This window comes from Thalassophryne amazonica, chromosome 16 (assembly GCF_902500255.1).
Source record: "Thalassophryne amazonica chromosome 16, fThaAma1.1, whole genome shotgun sequence".
Lineage (NCBI taxonomy): Eukaryota > Metazoa > Chordata > Actinopteri > Batrachoidiformes > Batrachoididae > Thalassophryne > Thalassophryne amazonica.
The window spans coordinates 31,388,482-31,411,264 of record NC_047118.1 but is presented as its reverse complement, the minus strand read 5'-3'; the positions used below and the strand labels follow the sequence as shown (position 1 = coordinate 31,411,264).

Below are 22,783 nucleotides of genomic sequence, written 5' to 3'. Positions count from 1 at the left end.
AAATACTTTATTATCACCAGTGTTGCCACAGTTACTTTGAAAAAGTAATCCAATTACTGATTACTGATTACTCCTTGAAAAAGTAACTTAGTTACTTTACTGATTACTCAATTGTAAAAGTAACTAAGTTAGATTACTAGTTACTTTTTTAGTTACTTTCCCCAGCTGCCGACAACAACCCACGTCAACATGACAATGATACCTGTTTTGCCAAAACTCACTTTATAGTCACCCTTTCTTGACTTCAATGAAAACAAATACTTGTTTTATAAAAAGTAAAATAAAGACCTCTTTCTTGACCTCATATTTAACTGTTGACAGCACTGTAACAGTAAAACTTGCAATTTCAAACCTACATTGTTTATAAATGTAACTATTAAATTCTAACATTTTTCTAACATTTAAATTCTCTAAACATTTTACTTGTCGAAATTATTATTATTTTAAGCAGTATTAGTAGTTGTAGTAAAAACGGCTTCAAAACTGGACCTTTAATCTAGGGGTGTTGTGAGGGGGGCACATCCTTGCCCCACGCCCCCATTCCATCTGGATTCGCCCCTGCTTTGGCGTTTGAGCACAAAGAATGGATAACATTTATTTATGCAGAAAACAGGACCAGATTTACAGGTAAGAAAGTTTTATTGCATTTTCACATCATGTGGTCCTCAGAAAGAGAGTTTAGGTGCATTTGAGTGGAAAACAGTGTTAGTTGTTGACGCGTCGCCGAGGATCAGCTGTTTTTAACGACCAGATACAGAGCGGCTCAGCTCAGAATTCTAAATAAAGGAGGGGGAAAAGTATAAAAATGTCTTTGTAAAGCTCAGTGCAGGTGTGCTGATCATCGCGCTTTAAGAGGTGACGACAAGTCGAGCAGCTGCAAAAAAACGCGGATGAAAAGCTCACAGCTCGCTTAAAGTGGGACGTTCAGTCGAACCCCGACCTCCTGCCCATGGACCAAGTTTAATGCTGCTATCGACCCACAATGAAAAATAATAGTAACGCACAGTGACATGGAGAAGTAACTTTAATCTGATTACTGATTTGGAAAGATTAACGCGTTAGATTACTCGTTACTAAAAAAAGTGGTCAGATTAGAGTAACGCGTTACCGGCATCACTGATTATCACAATCAACATTTTTGTTTATATCACTCAACACAACTTAAAACAAAATCTCCTGAGGTAGAGGGCTGACAAACCACAATACAAGGGTGCGCTGCTCCGTGTTGTGTAGCGCAGCGCTGCTCTTACAGAGAGTAGACTTTGATGAATCCACGTGCGCAGCAGTCAGTGTGTGTGTGGGAGAGAAAAGTATGGCGTATGGATCTTTTTACGAGGATCGTTCAGTATCAATACCAGCGTTGGTATCGATATTAGGATCGATCCACCCACCTCTACTAGATAGGGCTAAGAAAGAAAAACAGATCAACTCAAAGACAGTAAACAGCCCTGATCTCAATCCCACTGAAACGGATAGTGGAAATTTAAAAATTTGGCAATTGAAAGGCCTGCAAAGCTGTTTTTTATGTTATTTTATTTTATTGTTAGTACTGAAGTCCACGGCTGGGTGACAACATACTGACTGTAATTGTTTTTTATGTTTATTTTGGAAATCTTATACCATAATTACAATAAATAAATGGGCGTCACAAAGACGGAATATTCAGCTATTGGACACAAATAGTTTTGTGTGCTATTGCTACGAATTTAAGAAGCTGGGTGCACATCCTCTCGGGTGATTCCATAATTTTTTCCAATGAATAAAACAGGCAGCGTGCAGCCTCCGTGACCGCTCCCTAGCTGTCTGCCCACAGGGCCCCACGTGGCTGCGCCTTTACGCGCGTACGTCCTTTCCACGGTTCCGTCCTCCGGCGACACAATGATTGGCTTCATTCTCTCTGTGTTCGCTTACATTTTTCAGCCAGGTTGGTGATATATCTTCTTACGGCTATTGATCCGTTAGATAATCTGCAGTGTTTTTTTCCCCCACACTCAGATTTATGAGGATGAAAGGCGGAAGCGGCGCGTGGCACATCCACAGACTGTAACAATGGCGCGACGAGTTTTCAGCAACTTTTTGGTAACCGCTCCCTAGCTCTCTGCGAGTAAAAGAAAAGAAACGTAAAAAAAAAAAATCGGTCGGGTTTTGAGCGAATGGATGGTTATTTTTGTGGCGTTTTAAAGATTTGCGCGCAGCAGTTGACGATGAAGCGCGTCGGCACGTGCCGCCTAAACAAAAAGTCCTCGGCTCGCTGTAACATAATTCCATCTTCTTACTATTAATAGCTGCTGACTTAGTCGTCGGTGCCATTTGGACCGACGGTCGGCTGCTGCAGCATGGCACCGAGGAAAAGGCGGCAGCAAAACCCGCACGCACATGTACCGGTAAAACGTACACGCGCTGAGGAATCTGGTGAGATCTAGTCTTCACAAAAAACATGTCTGAATATGGAGAAGAGGGTTAACTTTTTATGTACAAGCGGCTACTGTATGCTCAATGCATATAATCTATTAATAATAACATCCATTGATATAATATTAACATAATCACTGTTGCTGGTAAATTATTCTGCAAGTAGACCAAGTTTTTAGAGTGGCACGATTTTTTTTTCTTAAAGCTGCAGTATGTAGGATTGAGGGGGTGTTTACACAGCATTCATCACCATCTGTGCATTAGTGTATAATTTATTACCTGCAACACCTGCAAGTTTCAAAACTGCAGGCAGACCAGTCCAGTACCCATATCCTCTTCTTCTGCAGCCAGGTGGTTGTAATGTCTGCAGAATGTGGTTTTGCATTGCCTTGTTGAAAAATGCATGGACTTCTCTGGAAAAGATGTTGTCTTGAAGCACAGCATATCTTGCTTTAATATGTCAGTGTACATTTATGATTTAATGCTGCCATCACAGGAATTTAAAATACCTTTGCCAAGGGCAATGATACAACCCCATACCATGACAGACCTGGCTTTTTACACTTGTTGCTCTTAATAGTCTGGATGGTCCTTTTTGTTTTTGGTCTATTTCTTCCATAAAAGATCTGGAATACTGATTTTTCTGACCACACTAGACATTCCACTGTGTGATGGTCAAACCCAGATGCCAGATGCTAGACGAGGGCTTCACAAAGTAATTCCTTACCCCTGTGGTTATATCAGTTTTTGATAGTCACGGTTGTTGATGTGCTGTCTGAGGGATCGGAGATCATGGGTGTTCAGCTTCGGCCTGTACCTTTGTCGTTTATGCACTGATTTTCCTCCAGATTCATTGAATAATTTAACAATATGCAGGGTAGGTCTAGGATCAGAGACCTCTTTAAGAGGAAAGCTCAGTAACTGCACCATCATGCAGCTGATGTGGAACCAAAACATGATAGCTGGTGATGGTTTCATGTGTCAGATGAAAATGCATTGTAGAATTTTTGTCAGTAATCAACTGGTGTTGGTGCCGTACTTAAAGTTGGATAAACTTTCTCATTTTTTTCTTCACTCGTAGGCAGGACTGGTGTGAATGAGCGCACTTTCATCGCTGTGAAACCCGATGGTGTTCAGCGTAAACTTGTGGGGGAAATCATACGTCGCTTTGAAAAGAGAGGGTTTAAATTGGTGGGCCTCAAACTTCTGCAGGTATACGTCAAACAAAATTAGATTCATTTAAATGTATTCAATTCAAGCTAATGAAATTTTTACTTCACATGACTTTTATTTGCACTTGTGCCCATTTGCGTGCCAGGTGTCAGAGCATCTTCTCAGAGAGCACTACTGGGAGCTGAGGAGTACACCTTTCTTCAGCAGGCTGATAAGCTACATGAGTTCTGGGCCGGTTGTTGCAATGGTGAGATTATAACACATGTTGCGTACATGTTTGCACAAATTACAGAGGGCTTGTAATAAATCACAGCACTGTTAGATTGCAAGGGTCCTGGAGGTCACCAGTCCTGCTCCTGGAGGTCACCTGCCCTGGATGTTTTCCTGCTGCACAGCTGTTTTGTCAAGTCTAGTGTTTCCTACCAAGCAGGACTAAGATGCAGGGTAGATGATATCCAGGATCAGGATGGGTGATCCCTGGAAGTCTCACTTTAGTCAGCCAGTTTACTGCAGTCACAGATATTTCTTTGTTCAGGTGTGGCAGGGTTTGGATGTGGTCAAGATTTCACGTAAGATGTTGGGCGAAACAAATCCTGCAGACTCGGGACCTGGTACTATCTGGGGAGACTTCTGTGTGGAAGTGGGCAGGTATGATTTCATCTCATCATTGACCTCATACACTCTAAATGAGATATTTAAATCCTGCCGTTTCATTGAAATGGCTTCACAAAACGCCCTTTAAGGTTTTAGCACTATTTTAGAATGTTAATTAATGTTTAATCATTTTCTTATTGGTGTTTATGTTAGTTAATACTGTAATAAGCATGAACTAACAGTGAATTAAGCATTTACTAATGTTTAGTAAACATTTTATTAATGTGTTTATGTTAGTTAATGCTGTAATAAGCATGAACTAACACTGAATTAAGCATTTACTAATGTTTAGTAATCATTTTATTAATGGTGTTTATGTTAGTTAATGCTGTAATAAGCATGAACTAACAGTGAATTAAGCATTTACTAATGTTTAGTAAACATTTTATTAATGTGTTTATGTTAGTTAATGCTGTAATAAGCATGAACTAACACTGAATTAAGCATTTACTAATGTTTAGTAATCATTTTATTAATGGTGTTTATGTTAGTTAATGCTGTAATAAGCATGAACTAACAGTGAATTAAGCATTTACTAATGTTTAGTAAACATTTTATTAATGTGTTTTTGTTAGTTAATGCTGTAATAAGCATGAACTAACACTGAATTAAGTATTTACTAATGTTTAGTAATCATTTTATTAATGGTGTTCATGTTAGTTAATGCTGTAATTAGGATGAACAGTGAATTAAGCATTTAATTCGGTTCAGTAATCATTTTATTAACGTTTATGTTAGTTAATGCTGTAATAAGCATGAACTAACAGTGAATTAAGCATTTACTAATGTTTAGTAATCATTTTATTAATGTGTTTGTTAGTTAATGCTGTAATAAGCATGAACTAACAGTGAATTAAGTGTTAACTGTTTTTAGTAATTTTATTCAAGCTGTTCAAAAGCTCAGTTGCCTTAATTCAGTGTTAATTAATGATTATTACTGTGTCAATCAGTGTACCCTTATTGTAAAGTATTACCAAATAACTCAAAGGGATTTGAATGTTTTTGGACTAAATTTGACAGACTGATTGAGGGTCATCTAAAGACAAAGACGTTTGAGTTTAAGAAAAAATTGTTATAGGTCAAGGGTGACAGGCCAAGATCAAAATATTGGTTTAATGCTTATATAGCATACACAGGATATTTAGAGGGGCTATTCTCATGAATTGGACCCAGTTACTATTAAACACTAAAATGAACTCATATCACGTTTCAATTGGTCACAGGAGCTGTGGCATTGGGTGACCTTGAAAGATCAAACTTTAGGTCATAACTGTTTAGTTGAAAGTGGTTGGAGCCAATATGGGCTCAACATGGTGGAAGGGTAAAGTGGTTACGTTTTGGACAGAATGGCTCAAATGTCAAGGCCCACAGAACAATATATTACAGTATCACTGAATCACAAAGAATTAATTTGCATGAATCTGTGTCAGATTTGTATGCTGCGGGTGTGGCACTATCTGGCTGCCCATTCTAGTTTGTCCTGTTTTTAATAATACAAAAAGGCAAAGTGTTGCTCTTTAAAAAATTGGTGTATACACCAATGCACGTATGCACGTGGTATTTATGTCTGCTGCTTGTCCACTGCAGGAACGTGGTCCATGGAAGCGACTCTGTGGACAGCGCGCAGAAGGAGATCTCTCTGTGGTTTGATCCCATCGAGCTTCACAATTGGGACAGGAGTAGCACCAACTGGATCTACAACTGACAGTTTGCATCATGCGTGTCTGAGGTAGACTAGTGCACTAGTGCAGTGTTTCCCATCAGGAGCTACGTGGACTGTCCTTAGGGGGTAAAAATATGCAAAACATGCAGAAAAACATTAGAAGCAAAGAGGCTTCATGTTTTGTGCCATATTATATGTATATAAAGGACGAAATATTTTATGAATATTATTCCAAAATGACCTCACAGTGCTGTGCAAACAATTTATTCTTAAAAACAATGAAAAGTTGCAAAATGTTTGCTATTACTAACTCTTATGTCGTTTTCTTAACACATAATGTTAATCTGCGTTTTATAAGCCATTGTTACCAGTTAACTGTCTGTCACTAACACTTATGACAAGGGCCTTAATATAAAGCTTTACCCATAATTTCTTAAACGTGATCTCAGTTTATAAGAAAATAGGGTGAAATTGAATCACTTTTTTCTTTTTTCAAGCCATTCTCTTATTGATCATCAGTTGTGATTGTGTTGCATTGTACTGGGCAGTGCATTTATCAAGAAATATACATTTTGTTTCCCCTCTAATTAAAAATCAGGTTGCTAGCTTTGTAATTGGTTAATTTCTGTGATGAAATTTCTGTTAACCCTCTGTTTAAGTTCCTGTGTGCGTCAAGTTATTGCTCATTACTGTATGTAGATCCTGCTGGGTGTTGGGTCAGTTTGGAACAAAAAAAGTGGGGAACACTGTACAAGTGTGTGTGTGTGTGTGAGTTGTAACTGATAGCCACCTAGTGGGTGAGATAATCTCTCACCGTTTCTTTAATCCTTTACAGTTAGGTAGGAAACAGTGATTTATTATTATTTTTTTAATAATCATTGAACTATATTTTAAATAAACGTGAACCAATTGAGGTCTAACTCTGGTGTTTCTGCTGTTACTTGTCAAAATGTATTTACCCGTCATGGGGGTTATGATCTACATGATTTATCTTGAGGTGATACATTAATACAAGCTGCTTCCTTTCATGCTCCAGTCCTACACAAGTGTAACTTAAGACCACTTGGGATTACTCTTGTTGCAGCACTTTAAAGGGTTCATACTGTCCAAAATCAGTTATTCACCATTTATATGGAAAGGTGGTTCCGAATTTCATATGAAACATTCTCAAAGTCCCACAAGTCTATGCATGTGCACGAAGAAAACAACCCTGTTAAAAGAGACATTTAGGTCTGGAACAGCTCATTTCACATTTCTGTGACATGTGTAACAGAAGTATTAACACCTGCATGTCCATCCGGGTGTGAAGATGAAGCGTTTTAATCAGATTAATTTGGAATGTCTATTTAAGGAATCGGTTAAGATAAGCCTGCATTACTATAAAACACTAATATGAATAGCAATATCACCTTTCTATTGATGATATGATGTTTGACCTTGGGTGACCTTGAAAGGTCACACTCATTTTGAATGGCTATCTCAAGTAATTGGTAAAAGATACATCTAAGGTTACTGTTAAGCATAAAGTCTCATATCACCTAGCTATTAGTCAAATGACCTTTGACCTTGTGTGACATTGAAAGGTCAAGTTTATTTGGAATTACTATTCCAAGGAATTGATTAAAGATAAGCTCATGGTTGCTATTAAATACTAATATGATGTTGCTTCTTTCTGCTGGTCACGTGGCCTTTAGCTTCAAACTCAAGCTGTTTAATTCAAACCCTTTCAAGATGAAATGAATTAAACATGGTGGAAGGGACATGTGCTCGTAGAGGATAAAGTGGTTACATTTTGGACAGAATTGTCAAATGTTAAGACCAAGCTAAACCATATTTTACGGTACCGCTGAATCACATAGAATTGATTTGCATGAATTGGTGCACTCTCTGAAGGCGCCTTCTTATTAATATCTACTGTAAAACACAGGTGTATTCGCTTGCTGAATATGTGTATAATATGACCCCTGGAATAAAGATCAGTTAGATATGCAACAGTATTTTCTCTTGTTTGTAGCTCACACTAATGTTTGGTCCCATTCTTGCTTTGAAATAACAGTGCTGTATAAACTGTAATTGATTTTTTTTTAAATAAAATCTTTGTAAACTCTCGCGTCATCACTCATGCTTTTGCTCCTGCATTCTGTAAAGTTAAGACAGCACACATCAAACACACAAAAAGCTGTTTTTTTGTTTGTTTGTTTTAGCACACACTTAAGTTTAATATTTAATCTGCACAGATAGAGATCAATGTATGACTTTCCATACTGAACATAAAGGATGAGCCTCATTATGTTTGGAGATTTACAATATGTCCCTTTACAAAGGTGCAAACAGCCATTTAGCAGCGTGTCACCAAACTGTCCAATCACCAGCCAGACGGGAGTGGAGGGTACGGGCTTTGAACCAATTAACACCTGTGGACCGATTCTGAGATGCACCGCTTCTACTTTTTTCTCCCGTTTACATTTAGACAGACAAAGTACTTCCTAACTGTGACCTCTGACCTTTTCATAAAGCTGTGTTGACATGCTGATGTTCCAGAGAGCTGAAGTCTGTCCAAGTGCTGGTAGAAAAATGACTATATTCTTCCAAAGATATTTAAATAGAGATGACTTTAAAATATTTTAGCAGACACAAAAAAATCCCAGACTTAGGTGCTTAATAAATAATGTTTGCATTTTATCCGTATCAGCTGATCTTTACAGAGCTTCAGAATTCAAATGTGGTTAGTGTCCTCTTCAATCGCCGAGCCAAGAGCCAACCGAACCCTGCACAATATTAGCAACAATCAGGCATCTTGTTGCTTTAGAACCAACAGGACATATGGTTAGAAATGATTTTGGATCATTGAATAGCTGCTATTTGGGACAATGCAGAAATCTGTTGGAACTGTAAATCAGTGCTGTTATTCATGTTTCTGTACCTGCAGGGCTTTTTTGTTGTTTTGTATTGTCAATGCGAGATGACGGGAGTTGGAGTGCTTTGTTTTAAGATGACACTGAGGTTTGACAGATAACCTAAATTGATTAGGAAGAGGAATAACTGGGGAAGATGCAGGACAGTCGAGGTAAATGAAGATGGCGATACAGTGTGCTTACAGGGTGAATATGAGATGATCGGTACATTTGGGGAGGTAGTTACAATGCCGGGTTACAAGGCTCATCAAGCTAGTTACAACGCCCTGGATGTGACAGAAACAGGCGGGCAGGCTGTTGATTACTACATCAGAGAAAGTACTTTCTTACAAGGCATTAAAGATAGTTACAAGGTGACGGGACAGGAAGGGATATGATAGTTACAAGAAGGGTCGATACACGGCTTCAGGGCCCAACTTTTACATAACCAGGGATAATTACAAGTTTTAGGCGGCTGGTAGCTTTTAGGAGGGGAGGGGCTTTTTTCTGTTTAAGGAGATTGGTGGGTGTGGCATTAAAGCAGAGCCAGAGTTCACTCCGGCACATAAGACACCTGCCAGACGATGATGTGGCTTCGCTCAGCTTTGCTCAAACCAGGTTTCATCTGCAAAGCCTCTTCATTTTCTGCATCTTCTGTTTCATCATCCTCTCCATCCCCTGAGGCAAAGACAGAGGTCAGCGTGGACTTGGGAGTCACAGTTCACATTGAAAAGGTGTTTAGTTATACGGTAAATGACTAACTACATGGTTACACTGCAACTGGTTTTCATTTGAAGAAACAAAGCACAAAAAGAAACAAAGTATTTCTTAGGATATGTCTCTAGTAACACTTTAGAATAAGGATAATTTGATATTTGTTAATGCAGCAATATAAGGACAGGGGTGGTAGCCAAGTGGTTAGGGCACTTGGTTTCATTGTGGAAGGTTGGTTCAAACCCCACCCCTGCCAGTTTCTCCGTTGTAATGTGGAGTTGTGTCAGGAAGTGCATCTGGTGTTTAGTAATCATTAATGGTATTCATGTTACTTCATAAAGTAATAAGCATTAACTAACTTAATGAAGAGTTAAATAATTGTTTAGTTAGCATTTATTATGGTATTCATGGTAGTTAATGCATTAATAAGCATTAAGAAACTTAATGAAGAGTTATCTAATGTGTTTAGGTATCATTTATAATAGTAGAGAAGCTTGACTATGGAAACCACCAGGACAACTGAGAGCCTACACAGAAACATCATTTATAATGGTGTTCATGTTTGTTAACACAGCGAAAAGCACTGAATAACTGTTAATTAAGAGTTAAGTCATTTGTCTAGTAACCATTAATAGTATTCATGTTATTTCATAGAGTAATAAGCACTGATTAACTGTTAATTAAGAGTTAAATCATTTGTTTAGTAACCAGTAATGGTATTCATTTTATTTCATAGAGTAATAAGCACTGACTAACTGTTAATTAAGAGTTAGGTAATGTGTTTAGTAATCATTAATGTTATTCATGTTACTTCATAAAGTAATAAACATAAACTAACTTAATGAAGAGTTAAATAATTGTTTAGTTAGCATTTATTGTGGTATTCATGGTAGTTAATGCATTAATAAGCATTAACAAACTTAATGAAGAGTTAAGTAATGTGTTTAGGTATCATTTATAATGGTATTTATGCTTGTTAACAATAATAAGCACTGAGGAACTGTTAATTAATAATTAAATCATTTGTTTAGTAACCATTAATGGTATTCATGTTATTTCATAGAGTAATAAGCACTGACTAATTGTTAATTAAGAGTTAAATCATTTGTTTATTAACCATTAATGATATTCACGTTATTTCATAGAGTAATAAGCACTGACTAACTGTTAATTAAGAGTTAGGTAGTGTGTTTAGGAATCATTAACGGTATTCATGTTACTTCATAAAGTAATAAACAAACTAACTTAATGAAGAGTTAAGCAATTGTTTAGTTAGCATTTATTATGGTATTCATGGTAGTTAATGTAGTAATAAGCATAAACCAACTTAACTAAGCATTAACTAATGTGTTTATGGATCATTTATAATGATATTCATGTTTGCTAATGAAGTAATAAGCACTGACTAACTGTTAATTAAGAGTTAAGTAATGTGTTTAGTAATCATTTATTAATTGTGTTCATGTCAATTAAAGTAGCAATAAGCATTAAGAGTTAACGTGTTACTAATTGTAATGACAATTACAAAAATGAGTTATTCATTACAAAAAAAAATTACAAAAATAGTAATTATTTATTAATGTGTATTTGTTAGTTAATGCAGTCATAAGCTAAGTAAACTAACAGCTAATTAAGCATTAACTGATATGTTTGGTCATCATTTATTAATGATTAATGCATAAATGAATACCCTGGTTAACATGAACACCCTTAATAATTGATTACTAAACACAGTTAAGTCGTAATTCAATGTTAGTTCATGCTTATTTCTGCACTAATTAATGTAGCCTTAAATTAACACCACTGAATGTCTGTCTTATGGCTTCGGGTGTGTTTGCTCACCTATACGGAAGTCGATGTAGCCTTCTCCTCCGCTCAGCACCAACACATTCTGAACACTCTGAGCCTCAGCCTCTGGGGGCGCTGTAGAGCCCTGCCCCTCTGACGGACTGTCCAACACACTACCGTTAAGGGTGGCCAAAACGTTACCTGTCAAAACAAATGTTCAATATGCGCTGACCGTAGTTATGAAGACATCTGTTTAAATTAAATTCAGAAAGAACAGTAGCATTAAATTTATGCATATTACATGATTGACACACCCACCTAGACACTAAATATCACATAATATTTAAACTTTTAAAGATAAACACTTTCAGTAAAGAGCATATGTTCCTAACATATGCCATTCTATGCTCATGATATGTCGGGTGTCTTTGTTGGCAAATAAGGTTTCTAAGGAAATACTGGAATTCAGAGCAAATGGTCCAAATGCTGCAGCAGCTAACTGGTTTTCTACCAACCTGGTACAGAGACGAAGAACTTGACAGCGTCCCGGTGTCCATGGAAGCAGAGCTGCGCCTGTGCCATGGAGCAATAAGGAATGAAGCTGCCGGTGCTTTTTTCAGAGCCGTCGTCGCCGTACACGTGGATCACCCCTCCAGAAGACGTAGGAGACACCTTATTGGCTGAGAGGGAGAGAAACTACTCAGACCTGACCAACCAGGAAATACACAGGCTGAGTTTCATCAAAGTTGGTCTGTAGATGACAGTCAACCTCAGAATTGCCCTTAAAGGATTTGTTTTGACAAAGGGCAAGGTCACTGGAGTCAAAGTTCAAAATTTGGATTTTTATATGTATTTTTTAAAATTTCATGTCCACCAACCTTGGCCCGTATACTGAGATGGGTTCTGGAATCACCCAGACAAGGTCAGATTTGCAAAACGGGGGTCGAGGTCCTGTCTGTCTGTCTGTCTGCCGGCCTTCTCATGCCAGGTTCTTTGGCTGATTTCCAACCAAACTTGGTATGTCAATGAAGACTGATTCAAAAAATTACCCTGAAAGAATTAATTTTGTTAAAGGTTAACGTCAAGTTAGTTGATTTTTCAACTCAATTTGGACCAAATGTAGCACACACTTTAGTTGATTCTAGAATTGCCCTGGCAAGGTCAGCCAGAGGTCAATCTTTTCTGTGAAGGTCAAGGGTGTTGGGGTCACATGTCAGATTGCCGTAGCCCTTACTGTACTCTAGTAATTATAAAATCTATTTTGGAAGAAAAATAAAACACATCATTAGCATGCAATAAATTCATGACAGGCCAGAAACCAGCGCATTGTATTGTGTACACAACCATGCGTTATGTGAACACAATAAATACCATGCAAAATACAAATGAAAAAAAAAAACAAAAAAACAAACACTTTAATATAAAATTAAATAACTGCACATAAAAAGGTTCCCCTCCATGTTAATGGATTAAAAAAAGCCGCATGAGTATAAATGTGTATGAATTATGCAGCAGGCATGGCGCTTGCCATCAGCAAATACAAAGGTGTGACTGGGTGAGGAGGACAGGCAAGGAGAGGTAGATGATCGTGGGAAAAAGTGCTCCCACTTACCCCTCAAACCCAGGAGCTGTCCCCGGTGAAGTACCACCGCTAGAGGAGGTGGAGGTGGAGGTGGGGAGGAGGAGAGCAGAGGAGAAAGAGTACTGAAATAGCGATAGTCACAAACAACATGGTGAAAGAGGTGAAACCACCGAGGACAAGTAGGAAAAAAGGAAAGTTCAAGGTGGAAATATGAGGGAGAGCTGGGAAAACAGTGCTGCAGACGACCTGGATATTTGTCAAGATGAAGAAAATTCCTGGCAAGATTGTCAGATTATGTGATCTAGTGATCAAAATATGATTTTGGATTTGATAAAAATTCATAAAATTTGTTTTTTCTATGACTAAATTAACAGAACCTTTAAGGAGTCAATTCAATTCAGTGCATTTGTACAGCGCCAAATCCCAACCAAAAGTCACCTTAAAGGTCTACAATTGAGCAAAGTTTAAACCTTACCCACCCCACGAGGAAGTGTCTTAGCAAAGGTGGCGTGGAAAAACTCCCTCAGGTGTTTTATTAATGACAGGAAACAGACTAGACTTGGTGCTTGGACCATAACAACACAACAAAACGACACAGTAGTAAAAAAGGTACAGCTAAGCAGCCGTCTATAGTCCGTCATCACAATAAAAGATGGCGTGGAACTACCATCTAGGAATCAAAGACCAGAATCCTAGACGCACTCGTTAATTCACGTTGCATCGATTCCAGTTTAATCACTGAAAGTAAGATGTTCCCCAGTTCTTACCCAAACCCAGAAGTCAACAGAGTGGTGTCAGATCTACTTCAATGTGGTCAATATAGTAAACAAGGGCTTAAAGGAAATGTGCTGAACAACATCCCAATCAGTTGGAATGTTAAATGCCCACACTGTGGCGCTATTCAGTTCAAAATTACACTGAACTGGACTTATTCTTCAAGAACTTTGACCAAAAATATGTTTTTGTCTGTGAAAACGGTTAAAAAAATTGAGACAGAGGAAATAAACACCGAAGAGGATTTTAAACCCAATGATGATGTGTCGGAGCTGGATGAGGTTGAAGGTTCCTCTTCTCATTAGACTTTCTCAAACATAGATTTAGATTTGAGAGGGGACGGTAGCTGGAATCCAGTGCGATTTGGAACTTTCCTAGTTTATTTGAAAACAGCCTCTTTCCTCACTCCCACTTGACAAATGCAGTGGTTTGGAATGTCTGATTTAGATGACTGACTGTTCTGTATGTTACTTGATATAGTTAAAAAAAAAGCACAAATACAGCTCAGACTCACTCTCTGTCAGCGGGATGGAGATGATCACACCGTTTCCAGTCCCGACCCAAAGACGATTTCCACCAATCAGAAGTGCTGTGATTCGGACAAAGGAAAAGCCTAACTTGCCAGTACCTGTGGATTACAGCCAATCAGAGAGGAGAATGAATAGAGTGCATGTCAGTAAGCGTATACGCAACAACCAGAAAAAAAAAATTATTATTATTATTATTATTATTATTTATTTGAAGTAGGACCCTCTTAAGACATGTCTGCTCCTGGTGCAAATGGTAAATGGACTGTGTTTATATATAGCACTTTTCCATCTGCATCAGATGCTCAAAGCACTTTACAATAATGCCTCACATTCACCCAGATGTCAGGGTGCTGCCATACAAGGTGCTCACTACACACCAGGAGCAACTAGAGGATTAAGGACCTTGCACAAGGGGATCTTAGTGACTTTCTGGTCAGGCTGGGATTTAAACCAAGGATCCTGTGGTCTCAAACCCAACGCTTAACCACTAGACTACTACCTTCCCTAAGATAGCAAAGGTGCAAAGACAGTTTTCAGATAAAAAAAAAAAATACAAACTTAATATTTGCTGCAAACACATGCACACACGAATAGTACTCAACACCCCCCCCCAATACCCCCCAAAATAGCACTCCAAAACAAACATGTACATAAGAATCAAACATAAACCTTTGTTCTTGTTATGGCAAGTGCTCCAGTAAAGAAGTCTACAAATTACTGAAAAATTCTTAAGCAGGTCCCCTGTTGCTGATTTTTGCACCTGGTTTACTTTGTTGGTTCAAAAAACAACCACATATCATCCAATAGGAGCCTGTAATGGTGTGCTACCTGTGAAACAGTAGCATTGTAGAACCCTTTGACCAATCCAAAACATTTTGAACATATTTTAAAAAACCGTGACATTGTCTCACATCGTGATTAAAAAATGTGAACAATCTGATGTAATCTGTGCAGACAGGGAGTAACATGCATTTTGTTACATTAATTTGACAGAGTGCTTTGAATTTTATGTCATTAGTGCATCTTGAAATGAATGTTTCTGTTTGAATGTATATTTGGCTGTGCAGTCAATTTGATGCCAGATTATATATAATTAAAATATAATGCAGATTGTACTATTTGTGAAGCGAGTGGTAGGTGCTTTCTTTGCAGTAGGGTGAAAATCACCGGACTGGGCAGCGGAACACAGCAGAGCAGTCAGTCTGTGTGCAGGGTAGTGTGCTCACTAACCTCCACTGGAAATATAAGATACAGCCATAATCCCATGAAAAACATGCCGCACTCTTCAGCACAAGAGCTTTGTACCAATATCTTCTTATAATATAACTACAGACATTAGTGCATAGACTGCACACAGTACCGTTGTGAGCATGTCCAACAGCTCCTGTTTCATGGGGTTCCTTTTAATGTTGCTTGTAATCCACACAAACCTGCATATGTTCTATGACAGACAACTTTAGACTGCTGTTGTGGACAATCGGGCCTCATTTACTCATTTTTGAAAACCTAATAACCATTTCCACATCTAAACTCTGATAGTTGAGTATAATTGTGCTCACCATAAGCTCCTCTCCGACTTCTTTGGCAAACATATGTCTTTTAAAAAATGAAAATGTGATAAACAATGCAGCCAACTTATAACAGCAACTATCTGCATTGATATAAAACATACTGTATATATAAACGGATTAAAAACTGTTATTGTTTCTATCTATTGCTTTTATTGTAGCCTATAATAACCACCTATATGCAAAGGTTTTATGTCACTTTGCTGCAAAACAAACAACATTCTCACCCAGCATCTTGCTGACGTATGGCTCTATGTCCACATCCTGGAGGTGCTGATGAGTATGTGCATGGTAGAGACGCAGGGTGGAGTCCAGTCGAATCGACACCCACACACCGTCACCGATCCATGCTAGCTGCCGCACCTGACTCTCTCTGCGAGGGTGAGCGTCAAAGGACTTCTACAGAGTAACAAAACAAACAAAGAAATGTCATAGGGCAATTAAATCAATAGATTATCACAGTAGATTTAATGTGAGAGGTGTCTGTCTGGGTGTTCCCAAACTCTTCCCAGGTCCTTCGGCTGATTTCCACCAATCTTGAAATGTGGAGGACAGTCAACATCAGAATTGCCCTGAAAGGGTTTGTTTTTGTAAAGGTCAAGGTCATTGGGGTTAAAGATAAATTCAGTTTTTTTTTCCATCACTCCGATGTCCACCAAACCTGACCTGCATATGTGAGTTCTGGAATTGCACAGGTGAGATTAAATTCACCAAAGGTCTATTATTGGGGCCAAAGGACAAAAAGGTTTTTAATTTTGATTTGTGCCAGATGTGGCAAACACATGGAGGTACTTTTTAGAACTGCCCAGTAAGGTCAAATGTAGCAAATTTGGGATGGAGGTCAATATTTAAGCTGCGTTTACACATAACGACGACAAGTCACGAACGCCACGAAATATACATTCTTGGCTGCTGATCGCGAATAAGATGATTTGAGGCAGAGGCGTGAAGTGTCCTCAGGAACTACTGTAACCTGTTACCACGCGTTACAATTAATGGCACATGTTGCTGGAGAATTATCAGGAACCATTACGCACGGTCAAGAATAAGTTTCCACATTGTTGCATGCTATCGCGAGTAACAGCGTATTGTTAAGTTCTGTCATGTTGTGAATGAAGCGACTTGTCTCCACACACACAGCCATATTCATCCAACCATCAGTTGCTGAACAATTCAGATCGTTCCAGTTTGCTCCTCAAAATCCAAAGCAGAAGAACTTTGTGACTGCATGCTTAGTTGGGCTCTGTGCCATGGAGTGGCGCAGAGAAGAGGAGGAGACGAGAGAGCCAGATGTGTGGCTCCACGCGGCTCTCGTCTCACTCATTTTCCCAAACATCAGGCACATGGAGCAGGTGGAACACCTGCAGGAGCGCGTTGAGGAGCATTGGCACGAGACTTTTAGCCAACTTGGCATCACTGCCCTTCTTCGGCATACTTCAGCAATGAAACTGAATGCGGTGCAGCAGGATTTAATTGTGCGCACATCAGAGAAGAACGCTGTCACGCTATATTAAGGAGCACCACTAATGCTCAGTTGCGACCTCCATGACATGAGGCAAAATGAAGGTGGTGCGTGACATTCATGTAAGATTTTTTGACAGCCAAAAACATGCTCCACGAAAATTGCGAATATCACGCACCAACACACACTATTAAGAAACCTATTCAGATGTGTTAAGTCATGTTAACAATGTCAGGAATATGCCAAGAATGACGCAAATATGACATTCGTAACGCGTCTTGCCTATGTGTAAACGCAGCATTAAGTTTTTCACTCTGATGTGCACCAAACTCTGCACATACGGAGGCCAGTTCTGGAAATGCCCAGCAAGAACAAATTTGTCAATGAATTTTTTTGCTTGTTGGCCTAATCCATCAGATCCTTTTGCCGATTTCTACCAGGTTTTGAATGCCAATGAAGGTTGACTATGAAATTGCTCTTAAAGAATTCATTTTGGCAAAGGTTAAGGAATTTGTTTTTAACCCAACTTGGAAGAAACAGGGCATAGAATTTAGTGGATTCCAGAACTGTCCAGCTAAGGTTAGTCAGAGGTGAATCATTTGTAAGATAATCAAGGGCATTGGGTCAAATGTCAGATAGACTTATCCCATAGTGTCTTCATGCCCAGTTGATTCAAACAACAAAAAATATGATGTAATGCTTCATTACTCACTTCAATCTGCATGCTTTTGGGCTGGATGACATGAATCTTATTCTTGTAGCCGCACCACACCTTATCGTGGACTACAGCCATGCAGCGGATGGAGTGATGTGGCCGACCAAGATCCATTAGATGATAATTGGATAGATCCCACTGACCATCTGCTGACAGAGAAAGACCTACTAAAAACTCCTAGAAAGTGATTAACATTCATCAATTGACAGGTATTTGCAATGTTTGTGTGTGAGGTACATTTTCATGTCTACATAATATGAACACAGCTTTTGGCAGAAGTCTAATCCAATAGTTTGTTGCGTAAATTTCCATATTCTCGAAAAGGTCAAAATAACATGTGACCGTTTATAAAATACCTCGGATATGAGGAATAGTATGTTAGAATATTTAAGGGGCTAAATACCCTCAGATCGATGAAATATGGCGAGGGTTCCATCGGCGAGGGCAACCAGAACACGACCCTTTACATGTCTGTGATTACAGAGAAGACAAACTCCTGCACTTATATTGTATAGACAATAACGATCCATAATTACAACACATAAATCATGGAAGGAGATGTACAGGCTTCCTTACACCAGGCTGAGCACCGAGTCCTTAAGTTTGATGGAGTGGAGGCACTTCTTCCAGTTTCCTACCGCTGAGTGCACGTACAGCCTTGAGGTAAAGCAGAGTCAAGTTACTCCAGAGCAATCCTTGGTACCAAAGAGGTAGCAATACATTTTGGGAATAGTTCAGATGAAGAAACTGACCAGCCATTCTGGGCCCCCAGCCACATGGTGGGGGCCACACTTGTGTAGGTTTTGGCCTCGTCAACTCCGTCCTCTGTCTCTGGAAGTTGAGATATTTCTTCTTTGGATTGACCTGTGCCTCTGCAAGGACAGATGACATGACATCTGATAAGCTACATGTAGTTTCACAACCAGTATTCTTTAGACAAGTCAGGGGATGATTGTCTAAAGAAAGGTGAAAACTGAAAGTGATCAAGTGTGGGAACATCCAGACATCTGGTCCAAACATAGCTCTCAAACGCAGCCATCTACCTGCCGCAACCAGGTGACAGGCAAGCACCCCATTGACAATCTCTAGCTGCTGAGGTCCTTGATACTAAGGCACATGTGTGCTGGATCATGCTCACCCCTTTGAGTCTGGTCTGCATGAGGTTTCTTCCTCAGAGGGAGTTTTCCTTACCACTGTTCCTCTGGGGTAAGGTTAGACCTTACTTGTGTGAAGCGCCTTGAGGCAACCTTGTTGTGATTTGGAGCTATATAAATGAAAATAAATTGAAATTGAAATTATTCCAGTGGTACCCTAGGATCTTCTGAAGAGACCTAGTACCAAAGACATTTAGCTATTACCTTAGGTCACTGGTTAGCATCCCAGTTTCACAACCACAGAGTAAAACAGGAAGCACCAGGACCCAAAGACTTGGACCTTCATTCTCCTGCAAACATATTGATGTCACCAAAAACCTCTTTCTGGCGACCTCATGAGTTCGCAAGCTCTTAACAGACTTCCTCAGATCTCAGCAGAAAATGACACAAGGCTAAAGATACGGGGCTGTCAAAGTGATTACTTACTATAAACTCATCAAAGTCTGGCATAACTGCATCACATGTCTATTTTATCTCCGTATATTTTATTGAATTATATACCTACAGTAGTGTTCAGAAAAATAGTAGTGCTATGTGACTAAAAAGATTAATCCAGGTTTTGAGTATATTTCTTATTGTTACATGGGAAACAAGGTACTAATAGATTCAGTAGATTCTCACGAATCCAACAAGACCAAGCATTCATGATATGCACACTCTTAAAGCTATGAAATTGGGCTTTTAGTAAAAAAAAAAGTAGAAAAGGGGGTGTTCACAATAATAGTAGCATCTGCTGTTGATGCTACAAAACTCAAAACTATTATGTTCAAACTGCTTTTATAGCAATCCTGTGAATCACTAAACTAGTATTTAGTTGTATAACCACAGTTTTTCATGATTTCTTCACATCTGCGAGGCATTAATTTTGTTGGTTTGGAACCAAGATTTGCTTGTTTACTAGTGTGCTTGGGGTCATTGTCTTGTTGAAACACCCATTTCAAGGGCATGTCCTCTTCAGCATAAGGCAACATGACCTCTTCAAGTATTTTGACATATCCAAACTGATCCATGATACCTGGTATATGCGATATATAGGTCCCACACCATAGTAGGAGAATTTTCTGTTTTAGTAAAAAGGAAGGAAAACATAAGCTTTTTCATCGATCCAAAAACAACAGTTTTACAAGGCTGGTCTTTTTTTTTCTTCACTATGTTGTTAAATGAAACACCAGGTCAAAAAACAGGCATAGTTGAAAGTACAAAGAAAAAAAAAAAACACAACATTCAGTCAGAGGATGGCATAAATCATTTAAAAATAAACTTTAAAATAACATCCGCGTCCGTGGTCCGTGTTGATATAACACGTGGTTTCTCCAATTTCACGACTAAACATCTGATCGTGGCCAGGACTAGCCAAAGGCCATGTTTGTATTATGATTTTGTTTTCATTACAGTAGAGGTCCTTAACACATCTGTTTGTGAGTGGAAATCAGAAGGCTCAGTGGGTACATTGCATGCAGTACCTTTCAAACTTCTCCAGGTGCATCTATTTCTGCTTAGACCATGTCTGTCTCCTTGAATGCTCCTTCATCGCCTGTCTCATTTTATGCTGACATCATCACAGAAATTCCACAACAACCAGAATTGCATAGATATTTTGGTAGTGTACCAGACGTCATTTTTGTCCTTCATTTAATTTCAGCACTTATGTATCACCTTCCACATGACGGACTTTGACGCCCTACCTGTCAGAGGTATTGGGTGGATGGGGTTGGGGATCAGTGAAGACGTGCTCAGTAAACGGGCCTGGAGGTCCAGACCTCACATCTGTGTGGGTGGCGGTTGTCTCAGGGACCTCTGTGGCCTCTGTGGCTTCCTCGGCTGACTGGGCCGGATGAATTTTCCCATTCACTGGATGAGCAACAGGCGCTAAAACACAACACCATTGAAATAAATACACAGGCTAGTGGCATTTTTAAAAAAGCAACCTGTTGTTGTCATGGTAACATGTAGATGTAGTAGGACTGGTGATGTTTTCACCTTGTCCTTTGTCTTGTATAGGCGTGTCAGTACGTGACGAACAGTTGCTGCGGGCAACGCTGCAGTTGGTGGCACAGCCCACGAGTGTGATACCAGCCAACATACCCTCCATACTACCAGGATCATCACCTCCTCCTGCACAACCATCACCTGGATCCAACACGATCTCTCCTGCTGGATAATCACTGTCACTGGCAGCTGGATGGAGCCACAGAAACACACGTATACGAACACTGTAGTTTTACAGACTAATGCATCAGCTTGTAAGAATTCCAGGCTATTAGCTTTCCCCACACATTAAAGCGCTTTTCCATCTACATCAGACACTCAAAGCGCTTTACACATCAATGCCTCACATTCACCCCGGCGCTCACTACACACTGGGAGCAACTAGGGGATTAAGGACCTTGCCCAAGGGCCCTTAGTGATTTTCCGGTCATGCTGGGATTTAAACCGAGGATCCTCTGGTCTCAAGACCAACGCTTAACCACTAGACCATCACCTCCCACATTATTGCTATACATATACAATTTTTGTTGTTCACTCTCAGTTTTGTTCCCAATTTACACAATCATTTTCCAAGAGTTGAAAGATGGATATTCAACTATCATTCTTCAGATTTTGTTAAGTTTCTCTCTTATACATCTGAACATAAACACACTGATTTGTTGATCGATTACTGAATTGGAGCAAGGGGTCATTTCATCAAGGTAAATGATCAAAACAGGCATTTAAAGTTGTTTTGAGGATAAATGTTTAATTGGACCATGTAGAAAGTTGAAGTCATTTAAGCCTAATTGGACTAATGGGTGAATTGTTTTATTTTGGCCATTAACATGGCAATGATTTAGGTCCTGACACAGTTTTCCATTGGAGTCTACAGAAACCTGCGTCTTGCAAGTAATTTGACACTAAACCTCAGACCATAAGATCCATAGATATGACATAACATCCCCAGTACCACAGACAGTATACACTCACTGGCCACTTTATTAGGTACACCTGTTCAATTGCTTGGTAACACAAATAGTTAATCAGCCAATCACATGGCAGCAACTCAATGCATTTAGGCATCTAGACGTGGTGAAGACGACTTGCTGATGTTCAAGCCATGTATCAGAAGGGGGATTTAAGTGACTTTGAACGAGGCATGGTTGTTGGTACCAGATGGGCTGGTCTGAGTTATTTCAGAAACTGCTGATCTACACAGGTTTTCACACACAACCATCTCCATGGTTTACAGAGAATAGTCTGAAAAAGAGAAGACGTCCAGTGAGCGGCAGTTGTGTGAAGAAAAAAAGCCTTGTTGATGTCAGAGGGAATGGGCAGGCTGGTTGACTGGGCAACTGTGTGATGCCATTAATGTTGTGTGGGCCGCTGAAGAGGAGGTACTGCTGGCATGGCGCCCTGCTTGGAGTGCGGGCTTCAAGCACGAGAGGGCGTCGGAGCCACTGGGAGTGACAGCTGTCACTTATCATCTGCACCAGCTGTCACTCATCCAACTCATCACCATCACTATAAAGGCCGGACTGCAACTCCACCTCCTCGCCGAGAAATCAGCTACCACTCAAGGTAATTTCTCTGCTGTATATAACGCTGACAAATAGTCTGAACTCTTTTTGCAGCCGTTTTCCTGTGGATACGGTCTGAAGCTGGATTGGTGGATAGTGTGAGTGCGACGTCTTCGCCTCTCACTCCTTCCAGGGAAGTGACTGACAGG

General features: G+C 39.5%; 2 protein-coding genes across 20 annotated transcripts in view; one reads left to right on the top strand and one right to left on the bottom strand.

Annotated features, from left to right (window-relative positions):
• The first annotated feature begins 1,805 nt into the window (after positions 1 to 1,805).
• On the top strand, positions 1,806 to 8,568 carry nme3 (NME/NM23 nucleoside diphosphate kinase 3). Of its 2 annotated transcripts, none has more exons than XM_034189584.1 (5): positions 1,806 to 1,924; positions 3,494 to 3,624; positions 3,731 to 3,832; positions 4,121 to 4,233; positions 5,827 to 8,568. In XM_034189584.1, the coding sequence occupies exons 1-5, from the start codon at positions 1,879 to 1,881 to the stop codon at positions 5,942 to 5,944; spliced, it is 510 nt and encodes a 169-aa protein (XP_034045475.1). In that variant the 5' UTR covers positions 1,806 to 1,878; the 3' UTR covers positions 5,945 to 8,568. The 2 variants fall into 2 exon arrangements, with proteins under 2 accessions (XP_034045475.1, XP_034045474.1); XM_034189583.1 differs by lacking the exon at positions 1,806 to 1,924 and adding an exon at positions 2,335 to 2,412.
• A 171-nt stretch (positions 8,569 to 8,739) lies between these two features.
• mapk8ip3 (mitogen-activated protein kinase 8 interacting protein 3) overlaps positions 8,740 to 22,783 on the bottom strand; it is a 100,703-nt gene continuing 86,659 nt past the window's right edge. For 13 of the 18 annotated variants that reach the window (XM_034189557.1, XM_034189568.1, XM_034189565.1 and 10 more), the window contains 12 exons: positions 21,064 to 21,261; positions 20,769 to 20,952; positions 18,682 to 18,801; positions 18,506 to 18,586; positions 18,333 to 18,400; positions 17,927 to 18,078; positions 15,980 to 16,151; positions 14,169 to 14,282; positions 12,911 to 12,949; positions 11,814 to 11,978; positions 11,353 to 11,499; positions 8,740 to 9,474 (listed from right to left, as the gene is read on the bottom strand). In XM_034189557.1, the coding sequence (XP_034045448.1) occupies positions 9,350 to 9,474; positions 11,353 to 11,499; positions 11,814 to 11,978; positions 12,911 to 12,949; positions 14,169 to 14,282; positions 15,980 to 16,151; positions 17,927 to 18,078; positions 18,333 to 18,400; positions 18,506 to 18,586; positions 18,682 to 18,801; positions 20,769 to 20,952; positions 21,064 to 21,261 (1,565 nt within the window). In that variant the 3' untranslated portion in view covers positions 8,740 to 9,349. The remainder of the gene's footprint in view (positions 9,475 to 11,352; positions 11,500 to 11,813; positions 11,979 to 12,910; positions 12,950 to 14,168; positions 14,283 to 15,979; positions 16,152 to 17,926; positions 18,079 to 18,332; positions 18,401 to 18,505; positions 18,587 to 18,681; positions 18,802 to 20,768; positions 20,953 to 21,063; positions 21,262 to 22,783) is intronic. The other 5 variants (XM_034189575.1, XM_034189558.1, XM_034189576.1 and 2 more) reach the window with 3 other exon arrangements.

Bases quoted from the DNA above. Each gene is read 5' to 3' on its own strand.
- nme3 (XM_034189583.1), top strand. From the start codon at position 2,337: ATGGCACCGAGGAAAAGGCGGCAGCAAAACCCGCACGCACATGTACCG. The intron at 3,833-4,120 runs GTGAGATTATAA...TTCTTTGTTCAG, and splicing joins CTGGGCCGGTTGTTGCAATG to GTGTGGCAGGGTTTGGATGT. The intron at 4,234-5,826 runs GTATGATTTCAT...TGTCCACTGCAG, and splicing joins TTCTGTGTGGAAGTGGGCAG to GAACGTGGTCCATGGAAGCG.